This window comes from Dromiciops gliroides, chromosome 1, assembly GCF_019393635.1.
Source record: "Dromiciops gliroides isolate mDroGli1 chromosome 1, mDroGli1.pri, whole genome shotgun sequence".
In the NCBI taxonomy this organism is placed as follows: Eukaryota; Metazoa; Chordata; class Mammalia; order Microbiotheria; family Microbiotheriidae; genus Dromiciops; species Dromiciops gliroides.
Window position 1 is genome coordinate 5,059,681 of NC_057861.1, and position 24,183 is coordinate 5,083,863.

General features: G+C 56.5%; 1 protein-coding gene across 13 annotated transcripts in view; it reads left to right on the forward strand.

Moving 5' to 3' along the window:
• The window catches only part of TXNRD2 (thioredoxin reductase 2), a 90,826-nt gene that overhangs the window by 7,416 nt on the left and 59,227 nt on the right, over positions 1–24,183 (forward strand). For 11 of the 13 annotated variants that reach the window (XM_043987727.1, XM_043987668.1, XM_043987661.1 and 8 more), the window contains exons 2-8: positions 6,975–7,040; positions 8,035–8,091; positions 9,385–9,529; positions 10,241–10,315; positions 11,799–11,877; positions 13,093–13,155; positions 17,262–17,329. In XM_043987727.1, coding sequence (XP_043843662.1) covers positions 6,975–7,040; positions 8,035–8,091; positions 9,385–9,529; positions 10,241–10,315; positions 11,799–11,877; positions 13,093–13,155; positions 17,262–17,329 — 553 coding nt within the window. Of the gene's footprint in view, positions 1–4,243; positions 4,316–6,974; positions 7,041–8,034; positions 8,092–9,007; positions 9,094–9,384; positions 9,530–10,240; positions 10,316–11,798; positions 11,878–13,092; positions 13,156–17,261; positions 17,330–24,183 lie in introns of those variants that run through there. The other 2 variants (XM_043987741.1, XM_043987733.1) reach the window with 2 other exon arrangements.

The following is a 24,183-nucleotide window of genomic DNA, read 5'->3' on the forward strand; positions in this document are numbered from 1 at the left end:
TTTTTTCATATGACTATAGATAGCTTTGATTTCTTCATCTGTCTGTTCATATCCTTTATCCATTTATCAATTGGGGAATGACTCAGTTCTCTATACGTTTGAGAAATGCCTTTGTCAGAGATACAAATTCATTGCAAACCGCCCCCCCCCCAGTTTTCTGCTTATCTTATCATTTCAGTTGGTTTTGTTTGTCATAACCTCTTTAATTTTATATGATCAAAATGATTGATTTTACATTTTATAATGCTCTCTACATCTTCTTTGGTCTTAAATTCTGTGGAAATTTATTTTGATTTGGGGACCCTACCTTTAGGCTGAGATTAGAAAGCCTTAGGCCCTCAGGGTCTCTCCCCTTCCTCCTCTGCTTCAGCTGAGCCAAAAAGCCCTGTGGGCTATACAAGACACCAGGTCAGACAGCTGGGGGGAATAAGCCCCAGCTCCCTCCGAGCTGAGCAGAGGGATCCAAGAGATACTGGGCTTGTCCAGGCACGTGATGCTGGAGCATCTCCCCCCCCCCCCCCCCCCCGCAGCTGAAGCCCTGACTGGCGGATTAGCTTGGTCTGTGGGGGCGCAGGAAGCCCCGAGATTTGAGTGGAGAGAAGAAAAGGTATATATAGACCTGGGGGTTAGAAGCGAGGTGGGGACAGACTAGATAGACCAGATTGGAGGGGGGGGTGGACAAGGACGGAAGAGTTCGGTTCGGAAAAGGAGAGACGGGGCTGAGAAGGAACGGGGCTGCTGACGGAGGGCGGAGAAGAGGCCAAGCGGCGGCTGGTGAGATTAGAAAGGTTGGAGCGGGACAGACTAGAGACCGGGCTACAAGAACGCAGGAGAAGATGAGAAGGACTAGGAGCAGGGAAAAGAGAGACCGAAGGGCAGACTGACGGAGCAGACAGAAGGTCGGTGAGAGAGAAACCCGGGAGTTCAGCGGTGGCAGTAAGGAGAGGAAAGTTAGAAGCAGGGGGATTTACAAAGTGAAAGGGGCTCGGAGTTAGAATAAAGGACATGAGTGCCCTGAGGCGGACGCAGCTAAGGCCCTTATTGTATTAAAAAGGTTACAGGCCTTATTACAAACCAGGGAAAGCATAATGTGCCCTGAGGCCAGAGGCAGCCAAGGCCTTATTGTATTCAAGAAGTTTGAAGCACAGCAGGTGGGAAAGAGACCATGGCAATGCAGTCAGGTTGTATTTCCCTGTGTATTTTGTCAGGTTTGATTTCCCTGTATTCTTAATTTAAATAGTATCTCATAAATAAACTCTGCTTTGATTATTTAGTTAAGAGGCTTCTTAATCTTTAGTTTATCAATCTGGGAGTGGAGCAGTGTGGTGGAACTTTAAAAATGGCCCACATTAAATTAATAGCAGTCAGATAGCCAGCTAGTCAAAGGCCCCCAGATTAGTCCTCCAGTCAGCATTCCCCCCCCCCCCCAAATTAGGCTAGTCATTTAAAAATATTCTTTCAGTTCTTCCCCTGTCCATAAATCTGACAGATAAACGGTTCCATGCTCTCTTAATTTGCTTATGGTATCACCCTTTATATGTAAACCCATTTTGATCTTGTCTTGGTATATGGAATGGAATGTTGGTCTATACTTACTTTCTGCCTTATTGTTTTCCAGTTTCCCAGCAGTTTTTGTCAAATAAGAAGTTTTTGTTCCAAAAGCTTGGATCTTTGGGTTTATCATATACTAGATTACTATGGGTATTTACTGTCATTTAATTTGTACCTATTTTGTTTCACTGATCACCACTCTATTTCTTAGCAAGTACCAGATTGTTTTCATAATTACCGCTTTATAATAGTTTGAGATCTAGTACCACTAGACAACCTTCTTCCCCACCCCCCCCCCCACCCCGGGGAAACAATGAGGGTTAAGTGACTTGCCCAAGGTCACACAACTAGTGTCAAGTGTCAGAAGTCAGATTTGAACTCAGGTCCTCCTGAATCCAGGGCCGGTGCTTTATCCACTGCAGCGCCCCCTAGCGGCCCCTAGTCTACCTTCTTTCACATTTTAAAAATTGATTCCCTTGATATCCTTGAGCTTTTGTTTTTGTTCTTCCAGATGAATTTTGTTATTATTTTTTCTAGCTCTATAAAATAATTTTTTGATGGTTTGATTGGTAGTAGGCTTCCACCAGTCACAGACGACCACGGATCAGCGCCTTGAAGAGCCACAGGCCACAGTGTGGCTGTGCAGTCCTATACGGGTTGTATCTACCCCTTGAGGAGTAGCTGGAGTGTCCCCTCCAGGGCGCTGGCCTGGGCAGATCAATAGGAAAACAAGCTGTTGCCCATGCAGCAGGTTTTCCCTCTCCACGACAGTGGTGGATCCAAAGGAGAGGCAGAGCCAGTACAGTGTGGCACCAGTGCCACCGCAGGAGATGCCAGAGGGATGTGATGTCCAACATCCAACTGCCTAAGGGACTCAACTCCTGATCTTTCCTCGGGTTAACTCCCGAAGCCTTTCGTATCTATGGGTATAGCCGCAAGGCATCGGAGGTTTAAAATTAGGGTTTCCTTCCCCTAGGCAGGTACCTGCCAAGGCTAATGAGCCCCACCTGCCCGAAAGTTTGATTGGTGTGGTACTGAATAAATAGGTTAATTTAGGTAGGATTGTCATTTTTGTTATATTGGCTCAGCCTACTCATGAGCAATGAATATTTTCCAGTTGTTTAGGTCTGACTTTATTTGTGTGAAAAATGTTTTGTGATTGTGTTCCTATAGTTCTTGGGTTTGTCTTGGCAGGCAGACTCCAAAGTATTTTATATTTTCTACAATTATTTTAAATGGAATGTCTCTTTCTACCTCTTGCTGCTAGACTTTGATGGCAATATATAGAAATGCTGATGATTTATGTGGGTTTATTTTGTATCCTTTGACTTTGCTAAACTTGTTAATAATTTCAAGTTGTTTTTAAATTGATCCTCTAGGGTTTTCTAAGTATACAGTGGTGGTTTTTTAAATGAGCCTCTTTGGGCCTTGGAGTTCAAGGACCAGGCCTTTTCCCCATGTACACCTGCCTGAAGACCTGGGTAAATGCATGCAGCTTCAGGCACCTTCCTTTTTCTTGTACGCCACAGCAGCCAGCCAACGAGTACTTATTGAGCGCCTACTATTTGCCAGGCCCAGTGCTAGGACAGTCCCTGCTCTTGAAGAGCTCCCAGTCTAATGAGGGAAACAACAAGGAGAGGTCCTGGCATGAAGGGGGATGACAGAAGGGTCAGATGGATCCTGTGAAGCCCTTAGCCGGTGCCTGGCATGTAGTAGGCACTTAATAAATGCTTATTCCATTCCATTCCTGTAGAAGGTGGGATTGGAGCAAGGCCTTGGAGCAAGTCAGGGAAGCCAGGAGGCCCCGATGAGGGAGAGTATTCCAGTGCAAAGGCCTGGAGGTGAAGAACAGCGAGGAGGTGAGTGGGGAGGGGTCAGCAGTGGGGACACCAGGAGGCTGATGCTGTGGCTGAGACCATTGTGGGGATGCCCTGCCATCCGCTCAGCACGGCCCCTGCCGACCGTGTCCCAGAGGCCTCTGGCAGCCTGGTGGCTCCCGTGGTACTCCAGTGGGAGTCAAGAGGTCTGGTTCTGGGCCTGCGCTCCCCTGAAATCTCTCTGGGGCCAGACCCGCCCTGGGGGCATCAGGAAAGGCTTTCCTGCCAGCCCAGCCTGAGGAAAGCTGTGGGCTTGATGAGCCAAGGAAGGGCTGGGTGCTCAGGTCACAGAGGCAGAGATGGGGGCTCCGAGGGTGTTCTAGGGAGGCCATAGGGAGCTTGTAGAGGTTCTTGGGAAGGAGTGAGTCCAGGAGTGGATGGAGAGGTTGGAAGGCTTCCAGGTCGTGCTGTAGGAGGGTTGCTGGAGGGATGGGGGGCAGGGCACGTTTCAGGGGAGGAGGAAGAGCCGGAAAGGAGCTGTGGTGAGGCCAGTGTAGACTCAGGTGAGGACTTGCCCATAGACAGTGAGAGCTCTTCCTCAGAGGCCCCTCAAGTCCCTGGGGTTCCTGCCCAGGGAAGGCTCTTCTAGCATGGAGACTGACAAGAGCCGTCCCCGAATCCGGCCTTGGCAGCCCCCTCTTAAAAGGGCTCTTTCCAGTGGCATAAGAATGGGGGGGGCGGCGTTTTCCTCTCTACATTTGAAGAAAAGCCCGACTTCCTAGTACCAGCCAGGGCTTATCTGAGGGGGACCAGCTGTGTTCTGGTCCCCGGAAGATTAACCTGGGGCCGCCCCTTAATCTGCCCTCCCAGGCAGCCCGTGAATTCCCAGACCTCCTTGGAGCTGCCTCGGCTGAGAGCAGAGCTCGATGAGCCCCCCAGAATGGAAGGTCAGTCAGCTTGGGTTTCTGCCTCCCACCAGCCGTGGGGGGCTTAACAGGACCCATTTGGCTGCTTCTCCCACTGGCCCCTGAGTTGGGACTACTTTGTCCCCTCGATCCCCCGCAGCAGAACTGGCCCCGGGTGATTCTAGCTGGGAGCTTTCTTCTAAATAGGCAATTAGTGGTGGTCGGAGCCCTCCTCTGTCTTCTGTTATGTAGCTGGGAGTGGGGTGGGGGGCAATGGGGAGGTGGGCTGCTCAGCCCAGAAACAGCAAGAGATAGAAAGCCATTTGCCTTTGGCCTTGGGGTGGACTGTGGCCAGCTGCCCCCTGGCTCAGGCCTCCTGCCTCAGCGCAGAGAGCCTGTTCCCCTCTGCGTGCCTCAGTTTCTTTACCTGTAAAGTGAGAATAACATTTCCTATAGAACTGACCCCGCAGGATCGCTGTGAGGATCCAGAGAGGGCCTCGTGGTTTACTTGAAGTCAGTTATCATTGGGAAGAGGAGGTCCCCGGGAGGGCTGGCCCCCAGAGGGGGGCCCTGGGGGGAGGCCTGGCTCTGGGGCCCTGTTCCCCAGGCCAGGCTGACACTTGGAGTCTGCAGGAGATGCCAATGAAATCACAGGGTGGGGCTAGTGCCCCACTCATGATCATGAAGAATTCTAAATGATACCATCCTGCTGATTGCTGGCTGCAGTACTGATAAGTGACATCATGTTGGGGGGCCTTTTTGTACGTGGCACTTAAGGCTTTCTGTGGACTTTTCTATCATCTCGTTTGCAGTGAGCAGGGGTCTCCTTGTCCCCATTGTATAGATGAAGAAACTGAGGCTGGGGCGGGGAGGTCCTCAGGGGAAGGAGCAGAGCTTCAAGGCCAGGTCTCCTGAGCCTCATCTAGAGCTGCCCCCACCCACGGGTGCACAGTGGAGTCTTTTCTTACGATGGGTTTTCATTGCTGGAGTTCCTGGTGACAGTTTGGGGGCAGGCAGGGTGGGGAAGATGCCCTCCTGGGCCCTTGGGATCCAGCGCCAGTTACAGGGGCTGGGTGATGGTCTTCACGTCTCTGTCTCTGTCACTCACAAATGCTGATGGATCTGGGCTTGCCGGGCCTTGGCAGTGCCCCCCACCCATGCCAGTGCATCCCTGGGCGGGGCAGGTGGCATCTCCAGGAAAGGAGTGGCTCTGAATTGGCTGAGGGATGGCAGAACCTCACAAGGCAGGGTCAGTGGGGGTGAGCAGGGATGGAGGAGCCAGGCCACAGGCCTGGGCATGGAAGCCAGGCTGAGGACAGTGCCCTATACAAGGAAGGACCCAGAAGAGCAGTATTCATCCTGGCTGTTTAATGAGGGCTGGGTTGGGGTTCATTGGCACAGATGCCCTCTCCACACTGGGGGTTTTCAGATTCCAGGATCTGTGACTCTTTATAAAGACCTTTGTGCCAGTGCTGTTCTTTGGGGTACAGAGCAGGAACACTGTTCTTGGGCTTCTAGAAGCAGGCCAAACCACACATTGACATCTCTCTGGTGGCCCTTTGGGTGTGAGCTCATGGTGTGCAGGGGGAAGATCTGATGAGAATCCCTCCATCCTATCAGATCCTGCATCTGAAGGGCACAGATGTAGGCAGTGCCTGAGAGAGACACGTGGGCATGTGAGGGCTGCCAATGCCCAGAGCTCACCCCCAACCACTAGATATTCAGCTTTCTTGAAGGGAGAACAAGAGTTACAGAGAAATCCAATTTCAGTTTGATTCAGTGTGGACCAGGCAAACAGTAGCTACAAATGAGAGACAAAGCCATTCCCAGGGGCAAGATGTGGGAATCAGGGGAGGACTGTTGTAGGAGGGGGGTCTTGCAGGGGGCTTAGGGTTTCGGGAGATAGGATTGAGAAAGGAGGGTGTTCAGGGGCAGCTAGGTGGCGCAGTGGGTAGAGCATCGGCCCTGGATTCAGGAGGACCTGAGTTCAAATTTGGCCTCAGACACTTGACACTTACTAGCTGTGTAACCCTGAGCAAGTCACTTAACCCTCATTGCCCCACCAGAGAAAGGAGGGCATTCAGGTAGGACCGACCCGAGCAAAGGCATGGAGATGGGAAATGGACTTTGATGTATGGGAAACAGCAAATCATCCTGGAGAAATGTGAAATGGGATGGAGAAGGAAGCGGGGGCTAGACTGGGAAGAGTTTTCTGTGCCTACGAGAGGAGGCAGCCTCTATCCTCAAGGTGATGGGGAGCCCTGGGCTTTAAGGATGACTCGTGGTCACTAGGCAGAGGGTGACTCGAGGACAGGGAGATTGGAAGCAGGGAGGCCATTGAAGAGGCGAGCAGACGCGACCTTGGGCTGCCTGCCCTTCGCTGGAGTAGCCTCAGGTCCCCGGGTCCCACCAGGCATCAGTGTTGAGACATCTTCAGGTGCATCTGCTGGACCCCAAACCATGAGAGAATCCTCAGAGGATGACACGCGAACAAGATGCAGGCTGTTCACTTGGGGGCGCTGACGCCACGGCCCAGGCACAGCCGCTAGTTACATTTCCAGGGAACTTGTGGCTGTCTGTGTGATTAAGTAGATTCTGTTCCAGTGTAGACCACAAGACACCATGGGCCCTGCCTCGGTGCCAGCCTCTGAGGCCCCACCACTTCCTCCAAACCACTAAAATCTCTCTGTTCCTTTTGTAGGTGGCAATGAATATGATCTGCTGGTGATTGGTGGTGGCTCTGGCGGCCTGGCCTGCGCCAAAGAAGGTACGGACAGCAGGTGGCGGGGAGGGGCACACCCTGGGCCCGACCCCATGCAACGGTTATGTTTATACATGGATGGGTGGGTGGGCAAATGAACGAATGAATGAACAAAGAAGCTTAAGCTCTTAGGGAGTAGATGCCCCAGGATCGGGTGAGGCAGGGTGGGATGGGGGGTGGGGGTGGGCAGGGTTGATGATGGTTCTCAGAGCCAGAGGTGGAAAGGTGGGCTGGGGGCACACTCTGGGCCTGGCGAGCTCCGTCTTGATGCCTCACTGGGCCATGGAGGCAACGTTGGAGCCTGGGAGGCCGTGCCAGGGCCTGAACCAGGCCCAAACTCTGGCCCCAGTGAGCTCCTCCCCAGGTGAGCCCAAGGGCCGCAGCAGCTCTCAGAGACCGTCTGTTACATCCCTGAGGTCTCACAATCTCTGTGGGTAGAGGGCACGCTCACCTGGCCACAATGGAGTTTCTCGAGATGTTGAAGCCCTGGACGTGCCAACCCTGTGAGATGGAGAGGAGGCCGGGCACGAATGCCCACAGGCCTTAAAGAGAGAGGATTCTGGGATGGATTGGTGGTAGCTCTGGCACCATCAGGGCAGGGGCACCAGGCATATTGCAGTGCTAATGTAACCTGGCTTCTTTAGCCATGCCTCTCTGCGGCTGTGGCTGGCATCTGGCATGGTGGGGTGGGGCTGGGGCATGGAACCCCCTTCCTGATAAGTAGGGGTCACGTCAGTCTCAAGCAGCATCGCCATTCTCTGATGCTGAAGTAAACACTTTGCACCTCTGTCTCTGTCTGTCTCTGTCTCTCTCTGTCTCCGTCTGTCTCTCTGTCTCTGTCTCTCTCTGTCTCTGTCTCTCTCTGTCTCTGTCTCTCTGTCTGTCTCTCTGTCTCTGTCTCTGTCTCTCTCTGTCTCTGTCTCTGTCTCTCTCTGTCTCTCGCTCGCTTGCTCGCTCTTGCTCACTGCCTTCCTTTTCCTCTTTCTCTCAAATTTCAAAGCTGCCGATTTTGGAAAGAAGGTGGCGATTCTGGACTACGTGGTTCCTTCTCCCAGAGGTAAGAAAGAAGCCCTGGATGTCCGCCTGTGAAAGGTTCTTGCACTAGGAGCGTTGGCCGTGTTGGGGGGGGCCCCCACAGGGCAGCCTCCAGAGCACAGATGCTCAGAGTCCTGTTTTGGACTTGGGACCACATCCAGTGTCCACACTGGGTGTTTTCTCTCCTCTCAGGGTTGACCATGGCTGTGCCCCAGGCAGGGAGTGGGGGAACCTCCCGTGGCTGGGCCAGTTAGGAGACCTGGGCACAGTCTGGGTGGGATAACGCGGGCTCGCACCAGGCTGGACGTAGTGGGGACAGGAGGATAGGCGAGAAGAGGGCGGCTGGGCCTGTCACAGGCAGGGCCAGGGAGAGGGGCCGGGGAGGTGGAGGAGGAGGAGGTATGTTGGGGGAGGCCTCGTGCTTGGGAGGTGTGGGCCCTGCGCCGGGGGAGACGCACACCCGCTCGGGGGAGGGACTCAGATGGCCGAGGGGGAGGGTCCAGTAGAGTTGTCCACGGTGGCATTTGTCATTTTTCTCGTCCTTCACTGATGGGGAGGGCATAGAGAGAAGTCAGAGCCGCCAAGGGCTCTAAATTCCTTTTCACCTAAAATCTTAAACACAAGCCCCCAAAGCTGCCTGGCTGCCAGGTGGGTCTGGTCATATGATTCTCCAGGGGCTGCCCACGGCCACAAGGGAGCAGCTGGGCCTGGCATTTGAGGCACTCCAGGCCAGCATCCCGCCGGCTTTCCAGCTTTGTCCTGCCACACTCTCTGGCTTGAGAAGTGGGCCTTGGATGTCTCTGTACCCAGGCCCTGGCCTTGGCTGACCCTCTAAAACCCGTCACGCCACCTTCCCGGGAGGCACTAGCTGCTCCTTCCCTCTCTGGGGAACATCCTCCTCCTCCCTCCCATGGTCCCATGATGCCACGTGTCCTCAGGAGCCGTGATTGGATCTCTGGGCTCCACGGGCAGGGACAGCGCGTGGTGGCAATGTCGTCTCTCCCAGCTCCTCAGAGAGCACTTGGTGCGCACAGTAGGCATGATGGTGAATCTCATGATGCAGCATGGGGACATCAGTGGGAATGGTCCAGCTGTCCTGAATGAGGGGGGGGGAATGGGCCACGGGGCAGGGCTGGCAGTGGGGCCCTGGGGGTGTCGTGTTGGGCGGGAATCTCGGCCCCTTGGCAGCACTGCCATCTCCGTCACTTGGGGACAAGGAGAACGACAGGTGCCCCAGGTGGCAACGAGGGTTGGGCTCTTCAAATCCATCCACGTGTCAGTGATAACAATAAGAATTTTGCCTCTTGGATTTCAGGCACCAGCTGGGGGCTGGGGGGCACGTGCGTGAACGTGGGTTGTATCCCCAAGAAGCTCATGCATCACTCGGCTCTCCTGGGCAGCGCCATCAGAGACGCCCATCATTACGGCTGGGATGTGGCCCCCTTGGCACAGCATGACTGGTAGGGGCATCGGAGGGGGCTTGGCTCCTGGTTGTGGGTGGTGCCCGCCCAGGCACCCATGGGTGGCAGGTGCCCGGGAGGCCAGACTGCGCCCACTGGCTCCTGGCTTGGCTATCTCGCTGCTCCTCCCCAAACTCACTTTGGCTCCAGGTGCCGGGTCCTGTGACTGTCTTCATGCCATGGGGAGAGGATTTGTGGTGGCTGGAGTTGCTGGATGGAGTCATCAGTTTGTCACCCAATAAAGCTAGGGCAGCTTGACTGTCTGTGGCCTGTATGATCAGCCACACCCCGCCATGTGCCATGGATGCGTGAGGTCTCATGACGTAGGACCTTGAGGGAGCCTTCAGGCCACCGGGCACCCTTGGGGCCAGACCCGAGCTTGGGGGGTGACTGGCACTTACTGTCCCAGTGGGATCCAGAGGGTGCAAAGCTGAGGAAATGCTGCCCCGTGTTTTCCCCAGTGATGCCTGGTGGCTGCGGCTCAAGGTGGGGCTGTAACATCTGGACCCATGGCTTGTGGGGCTGCATGTGGCATGCATGTGACCCCTGAGGGAGACCCTGCTCAGCCCTTAGAGGCTGACCAGGGAGGAAGCTCAGGGATGCGACATGGTGGGCTGGCAGACTAGCACCTGCAGTACACAGCAGGTGCTTAATAAATGCTGATTGATTGCTGCTATCAGACCTGAATGTTTCCTTTCCCTTCTCCAACAGGGGTCAGATGGCTGAAGCTATTCAGAACCACGTCAAGTCCTTGAACTGGGGCTACCGAGTGCAGCTGCAAGAACGGTAGGTGTGTGTGCGCATCTGGGCACGTGGGCGCATGGGTGTGGGCCTCACCCTGGGCTGGGGAAACAGGCAGCGTGTCATGTCCCCCATGCCCAGTGTGGATTGGTCATTTCTAGGCCTTCACAGCTTGTGTTATCCCACGTGTCCCCTACGTGTGCAAGGGTGCATGTGCACATGCACAGATGTATGTGTATACAGACACATGTACTCACACATGTGTGATATACACACGTGTGCACACATACACAGGTGCACATACTTGTTTTTTCTGCACTGCCAGCGAGGCGCCCCCAGCTCTGTGTCTCTCTGACCACCCTCTTCCTCAGCTCTCTGCCTCTCATCCCCGGGGCCTGGAGGCCCGGCTGGGCCCTTGGCCCTGTAGAGGGGAGCTCACTGCTCCACCCTCTCTGGCCTCCAAGCTGGGCTGGGAGGGAAGGATGGATGCCAGGTGCACGAGGCAGGAAAGATGCAGGGTTGGGATCCTAGACTCAGAGCCTCTTAGCTCAGTTGTGGGGGGCCCCTCCGGGGGGGCCTGGCATCCTGGGCAGCCTTCTTCTTGAGGGGAGGTGGAGAGGCCTTGGGCCCTTCCCCGCCCCAGGCAGGATCGTGCCCATTGCAGGGGAGGAGCCTGAGGCCCAGAAAGCTCAGAGATGGGGTCAGTTACTGTACCCCCAGACCACAGAACCCTCCCACAGGAAAGTGCCACAGACTCCGAGTAATGGGAGGGCAGACAAGCCATGCACGGGGCCTGGGGCTCCTTGAGCCAGGTGGCCTGGCCAACCCGGAGGGAGGGCCCCTGGAGCATGACCCCCCGCCCAGGGTGGGGGCTGCCTCCTTTCTGCAGGTCCCCAGGGAGCTGCCAAAGATTGTTGAGCAGGAGCGAGATGTCGGACGTGTGCCTAGAAGGCTCTGGCAGCTCTACGGGGGGTGCGTCAGGGAAGGGAGGGCCTGGGAGCGGGTGTCGCTGAGGAGGTGGCAGATGATGAAACCCCAGGGCGCCCACATGTGGCCGGGGAGAAGGGACGGAGGTGGGAGCTGTGGGAGAGGAGGGAGAGCAGAGATGGGTTGGAGGATGAGTCTGAGGGTGCGCGTGGCTGGCTGCCCCCTGGGGTGCTGGCCTGTGAAACCTGAGTCAGGCCTACCCCAGGGCTGGCCTGCAGGGCTCCCCATGGCAGGCGCTGAGCACGGGAGAAGCTGTTCTTGAGATAGAAACCTTCCCGCTCTCCTTTAGAGAGTTTGGTGAGCGGTAAAGACGACGAAAGAGAGGGTCGTTCCCTTCCTTTGGGGACGGTTGGGCTTTGGAGTGGGGGAAGCCCCTGGCTGAGCCATGAAGTGCCCCCCCGCCCCTGCTTTGTCTCCAGCCTTTGGCGGGATGGTCTCGTGGCCTCTCAGTGAAGGACAACAGGAAGCTCCTCGCAGGCAGGCCCCTCTGTCTTGGTCACCCCAGCCTGGGACACACTAAAGGCTCCTCTTTGTCTTTCAGGAAGGTCAGGTACTTTAACATGCTGGGCAGTTTTGTGAATGAGCACACGGTGCGGGGAGTGACCAAGGCAGGAAAAGAGGTGAGCAGCTGCTGCAGAGAGCAGGGCCTGGCGCCTTGGGCTGAGCTCAGGGGCTGGGTCACGGCCGGGCCGGTTTGGCCCATCCCGTTCCCTCCTCAGTGCCAGTGGGCCCAGGCCCGGCATTCTCGTTTCCTGGTGCAGGGACCTAGTGAAAGGGGCACTGATGGAGCCCAGTGTACACTGGGTAATCAGGGCCGGGGCCTCTGTGGAGAGATGGCAGAGCCTCCCACCGCCCAGGTGGGGAAAGCTGACGGCTTGACTTTGACTGACCTTTGGGGCCCGGGCTCGTCCTGTGTGTTCTGAGAGGGCTCCCTCGGCCTCCCTGGGCTGCCCGGCCACGGCATCTTCCACCCATTGCCCTCTGAGGCACAGATTGTTGGGGGGCCTCTACAGCCTCACAGGCTCCCAAAGTCACCGAGTCCAGCCCTCTCATTGTACAGATGGGGAAACCGAAGCCCAGACAAGTTATGGGACCCACCCAGCGCCTCGCAGCTCATAGGCGTCTGAACCCATTTTCCATCCCTCGAGCCCCTTGCCCCCTTTCCAACATAATGCTCTGTAACCGCCCCCCCCCCCCGCCCCCGACCAGGCTGTCTTAATGGCCTCCCAAACCCAGCAGCGTCGGCCGGCACACAGTAGGTGCTTAATCAACAGTCACTGATGGAGAACATCAGGTTAAGCAATGCCCCCTTGCCTCCCATACTAAGACCCCACGCGGGGCATCCTCTTGGGCTTGTCCGTGTATCCCAGACTGCAGGGCAGGCCCTGTGTGCTGGACCTTCGGGCTCTGCGGACGCAGCGGGTGTTCATGGGGCCCTCTAAGCTTGGTCCTCACAACCACCCTGGGAGGGGGTGCTGTTGTGAGCCCCTCGTACAGATGGGGAAACTGAGGCAGGCAGCAGTGAAGGGACGTGCGCCGGGTCACACGGCAGGTAAGCGTGAGGATGTGTTGGAAGTCAGGGCTTGCGGAGTCCACTCTAGGAGAGGGCTAACCACTGCCCCACCCAGCGGCTTCTCATTGGTGGCAGCTGAGTGAGGGAGCCTGAGAGGCCTTTGGTTGGGATGGGATATGATGGGATGCGAGGCCCCTCCTTCCCCCCCCCACTTCTGTGCCCAGGCAGAGACACCTCGCCTCCCACCCGCCTCCCCGCCAGGAGCCGGGCAGGGGCAGGTACCTAACGAAGGGGCTCACGCAGGCTCTGCTTTGGTTTTCAGACTGTCGTTACCGCAGATCACATCGTCATCGCCACAGGAGGGAGGCCCAGGTACCCCGATGATGTGAGTGCTTTCTGCCAGTTTATTGGAAGGGGTGGTTAGCTCTGCCTTGCCTTTGTGCCAGTGCCCCCAGCTTGGGGGATGCCCCTCTGCCAGGGGCTGGGGTGGGGTGGGGTGGGCAGACCTGGCTGGGCACTACAGCAGCTGGCGGGGCCGGGGAGGGAGGAGCCCAGGGAGACCGAGCCTCTGGGAGGACACAGCTGTTCAGCACTGGGACATGGGGCCTGGGGTGCCCAGCGCCTCAGAGCCATGACAGAAGCCTCAGAGGCACCTTGTCCAAGCCTACCTGCCCAGGAATCTGCTCTACGTGAGGCCCAGGAGGGAGTCATCGGGCCGGTGCTGAAAGGCCCAGGGAGGGGGGCCTGTCCCCCGTTGGGCAGCTCTCCTTGTTAGGAGACTTGGCTGTGGCTGAGCCACACCGCATTCCCTGCCCCCCCCCCCCCAAAGCCTCCCCATGCCCCCAGGCCCGTCACATTTTCTCATGGGAGGGCCCAGCCCCGGCCCCTCCCCCTCCCTTCTCATTTTTTCCTCCAGACCCTCTCGGGCTCATTGTGTCCTTTCTAAGAGGCGGAGCTCAGAGCTGCACAAGCACTGCAGGCAGGGCCTGAGCCTTCAGCCCGGCCCCCAGCCTCGTCACTGCACCTGCACTGCCCTCGCCCAGGCTTCCCGGGATCTCCTCATGGCCACCCTGCCCTCCTCTGGGGTTGGGGTCCCTCTCCGGCGCTGTCGGACAGCTGCTCAGGCTCCTTTGCTGGCTCCCCATCCGCATCCTCCTGCCTTACTTGGGTGGTCTGTCCGGGTCTGTCCGGCAGGGTGGGGCCTTTCCTCCCCTCCCCCTTCCCTCTGCTCTGCTGCCCTCTTCTCTCCTCATGGTGCAGAGGACCCCCTATACATCCAGCCCCAGCCTCTCCCCTGAGCTTCAGGCTCACATCATCATCTCTTGTCATCTGTCGCAGGGCATCGTCAGCTTCTACTCGCAATCCCTTTTCATCTGAAAAATTTTTACATGCCCCCAGGTATAGGGGTATGTGAAATAGGGACTGTTGCCAGATGGGTCACAGCCCCCACTTTGAGTTATCCATCCCACATGGGGTCGTGACCCGCGGTTTAAGCAGCTTTGCTCAGTCGGACATTGCAGTCCCAGTGTCCCCTGGGCATCTTGAACTCGGCATGTCCAAAGTAGCCTCGCCTTCTTTCCTCCAAGACCCTTCCTTCTCGCACATTTCCCCAAACTCGCAGTGTCTCGGGCCTCTAACCTCAGCGTGCCCCTCGGCACCTCCCTTGCACTCGCCCCCCATCAGACCGTGGTCGCATCCTGCTGTTTCTGTCTTCACGCCATCTCTGCTCACACAGATGCTGCTGTTACCTCACCTGCCGGAGGCCACCGGCCTCGGTGCAGCCTCCCTGCCTCCAGCCTCTCCCCTTCCAGTCCCTCACATGTCACCAACAAAATCATGTGCCTGAAGCACAAATCTGAGCTTTCCCTCCCCCAGCTCCTGCTGCTTTAGTCACACACACACACACAGCCTGGCCCCGACCTGGCTTTCCCACCTCCTCAGACATCACTCTCCATTCTGCTTTCGGCCATCCAGCCAGGCTGTTCTTCCCTCTGCTCCTCACACACACGACTCTCTTATCTCCCACCTCTGGGCCTTTGCCCTGGTCATGCCACCTGCCCAGAATGCCCTCCCTCCTCACCTCTGCCTCTGAGCGGAGATGTGAGACCTCTCTGTACCACTGCTAGCGCCTCCTGACTCCAGGGGAGCAACCCAGGCCCGTGACCTTGTTTTTGACGCTTGATGACTGTGTTTCAATATCATTGGTTTCCTTTGGACCCTGTAGGTTTTATTTTATGCATTTGGAAACACGATTCTTCAAAGGGACCATAAGATTCACCAAAGGGGTCTGGGCCATCAAAAAAAATCTTTTGGTTGTTCAGTCGCTTCTCAGTCACATCCGACTCTCTGTGACCCCATTTGAGGTTCTCTTGGCAGAGACACTGGAGTGTTTGCCATTTCCTTCTCCAGCTCATTTTACAGAAGAGGAAACTAAGGCAAATAGCGTGAAGTGACTTGCCCAGGGTCACCCTGCTAGTAAGTCTCTGAGGGCCCCCTTGTTGCCTAGATTAAGAGCCTCTGACTTAAGCATCTAATCCATCCATCGGCCTCTGTGTATGGATGGATGGATGGATGCATGGATGTGTATACACTCGTTGAGTGTATTCGTGCTTACCTACTTTACATCCCGGCTGCATGGTGGTGTCTCTGCCACAGGGATCCTTTCGTCTCAGTTCCTAGCATAGCACCTGGCGCACAGTAAGTACTGACTGATGAGTTGCTCAGCTGTGCCTGTGCCCCTCCCAAAGAGGCCCCGGAGGGCGTTAGAGTTTGGGCGGGTCGGGCTCTGCTGATCCCTGTGGTGCTTTGGCCCCGCAGAGCCCGGGGTCTTGGTCAGGTGACACCTTCTGACCCGCCACCTTCCTCTCATAGTCGGGAAGTCACCCGAGTGTGAGTTATTACTGTGGGTCCTGTTAAATTTCATCCCATTAGATTGTAGGCTCCCAGGGCTGGAAAGGATGGCATGGCAGGCAGGCATATGTGGTGCTCCCCCCCCCGGCACCTCCCACCCCCACAGACGAGAAGGCAGGGGCCGCACGCTGACATTTGGGGGCCCCTACTACCTCCCTTCTCTCGGCGTTCGCTCAGTGGCTCCTTAGCGCTCCTTTCTAGAATATAGTCTAGGCCTAAGGCTTGCAGGTTCCTTCACTCCTCATTTTCGGCTAATTGGAACATTTACCTTCTTCCCCTTCTTCTCTGTGATCTTTCTGGGGCTGCTCCCCTTGGTTCAGCAGCCACACTGGCCAGCTCTGCGTGCCTGGGCACATGATTCATTCCCACACAGTGACTGGAACTCGCCAAGGGCTGCCAGGCGCCCCCATTGGCCATCTGTGTTCTGTTCCTTCCAAGTCTGGTCTCCTCAGCAGAGGAGAGGAAGCAAAACTTGCCTGCGTAGCTCAGCCTTCTCCTGGTCAGGGGCTAGGGTCCTGGCTGCAGGACCGTCCTGTTGTTCCTCCCCCTTAACTTGATAACACTCCCATGGGACCTTTCCCCCAGGCCCGCGCCAGACTCTCATGGTTATCCTCTTTTATCTGCCCCCCGGGTTGGCGGGAGCTCCCTGTGCTTCCTCATTGGCCCCCTTAGACAAGGCCTCCTTTTCCCTCCTCCTCAGAATTGGGTCTTTTGGATCTTTTGAGTTTTATTCTTGAGAGTTTCCTGTCCCGCCTGGGCAGATTTTCCCTGTGACCCTTGTTAAGCATGTCCTGTGTGAGATAATCCCTGCTCACGGTCTGGTCAGGGAGACACCATGTAAGTAACCAGGCCCAGCCAAGATGTATTTGGAGCCGGGGTTCCAGGCTGCCACCCACAAGTGCCCTACTTTCTAAGGTGTCCTCACATGGCACTTTGGAGTTTAGGAAGAAAGGAGAATGTGCAGGTGGTGGAAAGGGGCCTTCTGTTATGGCTCCCCATAAACCAGGGTCATGGGAGACTGTGAAAGGGAAAGAGGAGCCCACACCCATGCCCGCCTATGGGCACTGGGAAGGGGATCACCCCCTGGGAAGCCCTGCTGAGGGGGGATGCCAGAGGGACAGGAGGAAATTTTGCAAGAGTTGCATATGGAGGGAAGTTCTGGACCTTTCCCCAAGGGTGTTTGTTCTGAAAGAAATGCCCAAGATGGAGTCAGACAGAAGGCTCCCTGACAATAAATGGAAAGGCCTGGGGCAACTAGGTGGCATAGTGGATAGAGCACTGGCCCTGGATTCAGGAGGACCTGAGTTCAAATTCGGCCTCAGACACTTGACACTTACTAGCTGTGTGACCCTGGGCAAGTCATTTAACCCTCATTGTCCCACAAAAAAAAGAAAAAAGGAAAGGCCTGCTTCCCTCAGGCTGATGTTTCTGTTCATCTAGGGGTCAGTCAGCAAACAGTGCCTGCTCTGGGCCAGGCCCTGTGTCTGGGGGGGGAAAAAGTGTTTTCTCTTTGAAAAAAAGTCACAAAGAAAAAAAACCCCAATGGTGGGATCCTCATGTGGGTTCTGTGATTTGTGGCAGGTGGAAGGGGCACAGTACGGCATCACCAGTGATGACCTGTTCTGGCTGAAGAAGTCTCCGGGGAAAACGTAAGTGATCCTAGCAAGTCAGGCAGCTGTGGGCACGTGGGTGGGCATGGGCTGCCTTGCTTGGCCACTCGCCTTCAGAGCAACTCTTCACTGTTTGCAAAAAGTGACCTTCAGGATCTGTTCGCTTTGGTCTGGTTGGTTTTTTCCCCCTAAGATACAGAAAACACTGTGGGCAGCAGGTGTGGGGGAAACAATTTGGGGTTTCCTTTGGGGAGGCCACAATGCTCCCTTGTTTCTCCCCCACAGGAGGGGACTGAGGCTCACTGTGCAGAGACACAGGAAATACTGGGGAGATTGTAAACAATTCTTTTCTCTATTATAATATTCTATTGACAAACAACCAATGTGGGCATTTCCATAGAACAGAGAGTGAGTGTGATTGTGGCTGCCACTGTCACACACAACTTCTTGTACCCAAGTAAAAAGGGTGTTTAACCTGTTAGTTCCAATCTTGCCTATCTCGAGAAAGAGACAGACAGAGACACAGAGAGACAGAAAGAGGAGGGAGAGACAGAGAAAGAGAGGAAACGGAGAGGTGTTAATTAAGCACCCTGCCCCATCCTAATAGATAGACATGGAGGGCAACCCATTTCCAAAGCCCAGCTACTCAATAACGGCAGTCCCAAGGAGTTCTGGGCTCGGGCAGATGAGCCTCCTGTTTTTGCAGGCTCTTCTGTCCCTCACTATTGAATCTTCCACTGGGGGTGTCTTTGGCTTTCTGTCTCTTCCCTCTTTTCATCTCTCCCTCCATCTCTCTCTCTATATATCTCTCTCTTTCTCTTCATCTCTCCCTCTGTTCCTATCTCTGTCTTTCTCTAACTCTGTTTCTGTCTCCCTCTCCCTGCCTCTGCCTTTGCCTCTGTCTCTGTCTCTCTGTCTCCCTCTCTGTCTCTTTGTCTGTCTGTCTGTCCCTCTGTCTCTCTCTGTCTCTGTCTCTCTCCCCATCTCTCTCCATCTCTCTCCATCTCTTGTCTAAAGGCCAGGATTATTTGGGGAGCACTGGCCCCTGGCCATCCACCAGAGGGCAGCAAACGCTTTCTGTTGATAGAAGTGAGCCCAGTGAGGTGAAAAACTCCTGCAAGGCCAGGGGCTGAGAAATCCCCCAGACCCGGAGCCAGGGCCCCTGAGGTGGCTGCTAGGGAGGGGGCGCTCACCTGGGCTCCAGCCCCTAGCGTCCAGCTGGGGCCTTGTGGCCACCTTAGTGAAGGACTGGGTGTTGTCGCTGCTCCCTCCCCCAGGGAAGACCTCTCCCCAAGGCCCAGTGAAGATGAATAGAGCCCTGCCCCCCCCCCATCCCCTGCCTCATTCCAGCTCTGCTGAGCAAGGGGGTGAGTTCCCCGGTGTTTCCAGTGCCCTTCCCTGCAGGCCCCAGGACCACCCGTCCTGGCTCTGAGCAGGTGTCCCTGCCCAGGTTTACAGGCCACACTGCATCAGGGGCTGCTGGGGGCGCCACAGTGGAGAGAGCAGGGATGGAGTCAGGAGGACCCGAGTTCAAATCTTTCCTCAGACCTCACTGCTGTGTGACCCTGGTAGAGTCCCTTAACTCCTATCCCCCTCAGCTTCCTCTTCTGCAAATGGAGGTCATCAGGTACAAGCCTCTCAAGGTTGCTTTGAGGATTAAAGGAGATGATATGTGTAAAGCGCTTTGCAAACCTTAGTGTTCTCAGCCAACAGGCGTTGATTAGGCACCTGCTGTCACGTCAGGGGTTCCCAACCTGGTGTTCACTGGCTTTGAAGCCCTGATTCTGAGGAGGCTGAAGCCCCAGGATGCCCAGAGCTGGGGCCATGCCTGAGAAGGGGCAAAGCCCCCGGGGCCTGTGTGTGAGGGGCCAGGAATCTAAGGATGAAGGCTGGAGCTGTCCCTGCCCTCAGGAAGCTTCCGGTCTTTGGTGACCTCGGAGGCCTTTCTGTGGGACGTCAGCAAGGGCCTGTGTCCCTCTGCACCCCCATTGAGTCGAGGGCTTAGGAGTGTGGGCACTGCCCAGGTGGCCTTTTTGCCTGTCATCTGTGTTTCTGAAACATCCACCGGCCCACTCTCTCCCTCCTGGGGCTGCCCCACCCCCACCCCCACCCCCTGCAGAGGCCTGTAGCAGCCGTGGTGGGCTTTCCCTGTTACCATCCACTGCCCTTTGGTTTCCCTGGGGGGATGGAGGGGGCAAAGATCTGTTCAGAAGAAGAGGCAGCCAGGGCCGGCCCAGAGAGGGCAGTGGCCATCGGAAGGGATGGAGCCTCCTCTTTGAAATGAGAATTAGGAGAAGGGGGTGGGCATTGAGAGGCAGGCAGGACCAGAGGCCTGGGGCCCTGTGTGGCTGCTTCTCCTCAGAGGCGTCCTGTGCCCCCCGGGGCCATGGCAGACGGCCACACAGGCCAAGGGTGGCCAGAACCCACCCTGCCTGATCGGGCTGGGAGACATAGCCTCAAACGTTATGTGTCAAGAAAGAAAACGCCGTGTATATTTTCTTCCGTCTGGTGGGTTGCACCCAGAGCTTTGTCGTTGGTCAGCCCTCGCTGTGTTATTGTTCCCGAGGGTTTGCAATGCGTCAGCCGCCTGTTTGGTCCTGAACATGATTTATGTGAGGAAATGGGCTCTCACTTTTTCATTCAAAACTGCCCGAGAGATCGCCCCAGTCCAAGGGTTCTGGGAAAATGCTGCTTTGTCCAGCGGCTGTTAATGCAAGTTGTAACAGTGTAATGTGGGAGTCCGTGTTTACATGTTACATTCCTAAGCTTTAGTCAAAATAAGCCTGCAGGCCTTACAGTAGCATTTCTGTAGTTTATCACATGAAGGGAGCTGGGCCCGCCGGGCTCCGGCTGCTCCCGGCCCACCGCAGGCCGGCCGCATGGGGGGCCGGCCTCCCCATAGGGCCCTCTGCCTGCTCCTCAGGTGTCATTGGAATACTCTGCGTGTGAGGCCCTGCGGCGAGCCCTGGGCCCAAATGCCCATCTCTGTTGTGCCCTGGGCACGTTTCTCTGCCCCCTCTGGCTCCAGGAAGGTGCTTCCTACACTCTACCTACTGAATAATGAAGGAAGAAGCATGAGGCAGCCCCTTCTGGTGGTGTGAACCTGGTGTGCCCAAATGAACAAACGGGAAGCTCCCCCTTCACGTCTATTTGGTGCTAGGGAGACCGAGAGAGGGGGATCTCCTGGGCTTCTCTGTCTCCCTTCAGCACCATGTGGAGCGGCATTCGATGCCGCTTGGCTCAGTGACAGGATGTGAGAGGACACGTGTCCATCGCTTCTGTGCCCGTCCCTGCCAGTGGCAGCCAGCCGCAGACGGGGGAGGAGCCTCTCATCCCCAGAGGCCATTCTCAGCCTCCCAGCTCCCCTGCCTCCCTGTCACATCGCACCCAGATGATCGATCGCCGTCTCCCCTTTCAAGTCTCCAGGCTCGGGAGACTCCAAGCCACCCTACACACAGCAGGCAGGACCAGCATCTCCCTCATGCAAGTCACTCCCATGCCCACTTAGTTAAGGAAGCCAGGCCTGTGCCCCGCCCATCCCTTTGTGCACTGGCCTTCCCTGGAGCAGCCTCCCTCAGAGGGCTCAGTCCCCAGCTCCCTCCCCTTGAGGTCGGCCCTGGGGCAGTGCAGTGTATACAGTAGGGGCTTAGTAGGAGGTTGAGTGCCCCCTGTACTGGATTGCGGGAGCAGAGTAGTTGTATGTCTCCTATAATTGTCTGTAGTAGTGCTATGTATGCAGCAGGTGCTCAATAAGTGCTGAATGAAGAAGTCTGAATTTGCCTGAGAGTACGTAGCCCCAGGACCATGAGCTGAAAGAGACCTTAGCGATCATGTGGTCCGACCCCCCCTTTCACAGAGGGGGGGCCCCAGAATCAGCTGAACTCAGATCACAACCCTCTGAGGCCACATCCAGCTTCCTTTCACCCATGCCATGGCTGCTACTCCAGCAGCCATGTTCTGAAAAGGTTCACACCCTTGGTCAGGCCGTCCTGGAGAGGCCGTTGATGTGCTTTCCATGGCGCGTCCCCAGCCCATGCGGTGAGCTGATAATGGGGGCAGAGCTGTAACTAGGGCGAGGCAAATGAGGCTTTCACCCTGGGCGCATGAAGCTAAGAGGTCCGACTTAATGCCCCTATCTCAGGCTTAATGTCCCAGCTCTGGCTGAGATGCTCCCTTTGCTAGTTGGTCCCTAAGGAACTCCTGAGACCAGGGGATCCTCCTCTGAACGAGGGACCTTGTGGGCCCTGAAGGGCCCTGATGGGCCCCATCCCGGACCTCTCCCTTCCAGGGCATGGTTGGGGGGCCCACGCAGGCCTTCCTTTTCCCATCCAGGCACGCTTCACTGGGCCATCTGCATACCGTATGTGCCTTGCACTCCCTTGGCTCGCCATCATTTCTTGATGATGATACAAAGGATTAGAGATGTCTGATGGGAGCTTTGCTTAACCAGAAGAAAAGGAGGAAGGTGGAGAAGCGGGGGGTGAGCAAGCAGGCCTGGGCAGAGGGCGAGGCTGTGCTGGACCCCAGGCCCTGGCAGCAAAGCCCCTGCCACGGCGGCAGCAGAAAGGGGATCAGCTGAGGCCAACGGGCGGGCGCGGGGGCCGGCGGGCAGGGGGAGGGCTACCAGCTCCTGCAGAGTCGTGCTCGCCAGGTGCCCACAGGGCCTGCTGCCCCCACTGACAGGGGCTTCCTCTGCCTCTGCTGTGTCTATTCCAGAGCAGCGTTTGGCCACACGTGCATTGGGAGGCAGGGCTGGGAGTCACAGAGCTGGGATCCCAATCCGGGCTGCCTCTTGTGACCCTGTGACCTCGGGCAAGGCCCCGCCCATCCCTGGGCAGCCTTGTTCTCATTTGCAAACCCAGCAGCTGGGCCGGGTGCCCAGGCCAGAGGAGACCTGAGCAATCACCCCACATTTGCCGTGGATCGCTCAGAGGGGTGCACAGCATCTAAGAGGTGAAGGGTCACAGGTCATCGGGGAAGCCCTTCAGTTCTCCAGGAAGCCACGGTCAGGGAAGTGCCCCACCCAGCGTCACACAGGGAGCTGCATGGGATTCGAACCTGTGGCCACTGATGGTGGCAAGAAGACCAGTGTTGAGAGAAGTGGCCTTCGGTGTCGACTGAGGTGGTTGAGTCGTTCTCTCTGAATAAGCAAATGCCAATCAAACCGTGTACTTCCCCAGGCTTTGAGGAATCCTTCTAATTCCCATAAGGGAACTTTAGGAAGAGGGACCCGGCTGCCACTACAGTGGCCAGAGTCAGGAGGAGCAGAGCCCAAATCCTGCTGGAGATGCGGAGGGCTGTGTGACCCTGGGCAAGTCACTGCTCTCACTTGGGCATCAGATTGCTCATTTGCTACATGGGGATGAGAAGAGCGCTGACCTCGCTGGGCGGCTTCAGTGTGCGCAAGGTGCTTTGCCAACCCAAAAGTCCTCGCCACCTGTGGGCCACTGTGAATGTCCACTCTGGCCACTGTCTGGTGGCCGAGCTTCTCCCCTTCACCTCCCCCTCCTCCAGGGGGCATGTATCCATATGTATACATGTACACAGTGCAGTCTTCCTGTTCATGTGTGTTCACACCACATGTATGTGCCCTGTACCACACACATGTATACACTCTCCTTCCTGATGCTCACGTACACTCGCACATACCCACATGCCCCTTCCTGGCCCACCTGCACACACATGTGCACACCACTCCCTGGTGCTCTTCCCGTTCTGTCGCGTGGACCAGCAGGAAGGACGTACGTAGCAGGCATGTGTGCCCCTCGCCGGCCCTTGGTACTTTGTCCCCTGGAGAAATCCCCAGGCTCCGTGTGGCCTTTGGGAAGGGGCAACTGTGCTGCCGGCAGCATGTCTGTCATGGAAGAATAGCCCAGGGCCAGGCAGGCCTGGTGGCGGGGGTGGGGGGGTAGGGTCATCCCATGATGACAGAGACCCCATGGTCATCTCTCTCTGTTGCTCTTCTTTGATGTCCTTCCTTAGGGCTGGAGGGGCCAGAGTATCACGTGTGCCTTGGGAAGAGCCACAGCTATTTGTGCCAGGCTGGTGTTTGCTGTCAGGTTTATGTGATCCGTTTCCCGCTCAGTGAAGGCTTCTGTGACCCTCCTGTGGTCCCAACCACCCTGAGATTCCATTTATCTGCCCCAATGCTGTGGGAGCTAGTCTGGCCTTGGGTAATCTGCTTCATGACCGGCACCACACCTTTCCTGACCCAATGGAAAAACAGCTGGTGTTGTGGGTGTGCTAATGGAGGAGGGCCCTGTCATTAGCGGAGTGCTGCTCCTGAAAAGAGGCTGTGGTGCAGATGCCCACGGGGTGTGCCTGGTGCTGCTTAGCTTTGAGTGTCCTGACCTGGCACCAGGTGCAGATGTGAGGAGTTAGCTGGCTGCTCCTCCCCCCAGGACAAGGCATGCCCTGGCAGTGAGTGGTTCCTGGTCACTGGTGGGATGCCCAATGGCTTGGGCTTGATGCCAAGCTTGCCACCAGACCAGTCTGTGGGAGACCCAAGCCTTACTCCCCCCTGGCAACTGCCTGGGGTCTCTGTGATGGCCAGGCCAAAAGAGAGGGGTGCCTGACTGAAGACAGCTGTCTTCTTCTTATGCCGATGCCTGGCACAGCCCCTTCCACCTAGGGACAGCTAATCAATTCAGCTGAATGGGTCAGATGGATGCCAGGCAGAAGGGCATCCTGCCTCTCCTTCCCCGGAGAAAGGGTTTGGTTAGTTGGTGCCCACCTGAAGAGGAAGGTGCAGATTGGAGAAGGGTCCAGGGTCTAGTCTGGAGTGAGAGCGGCTCCATTTATTCATGGCCCCTGGGGCCAGAGAGGTTCTCCCCCCCCCCCCCCCCCCCCCCCCCCCCCCCCCGTCATCCTTCCTCTGTCCGTGACAAGAATGG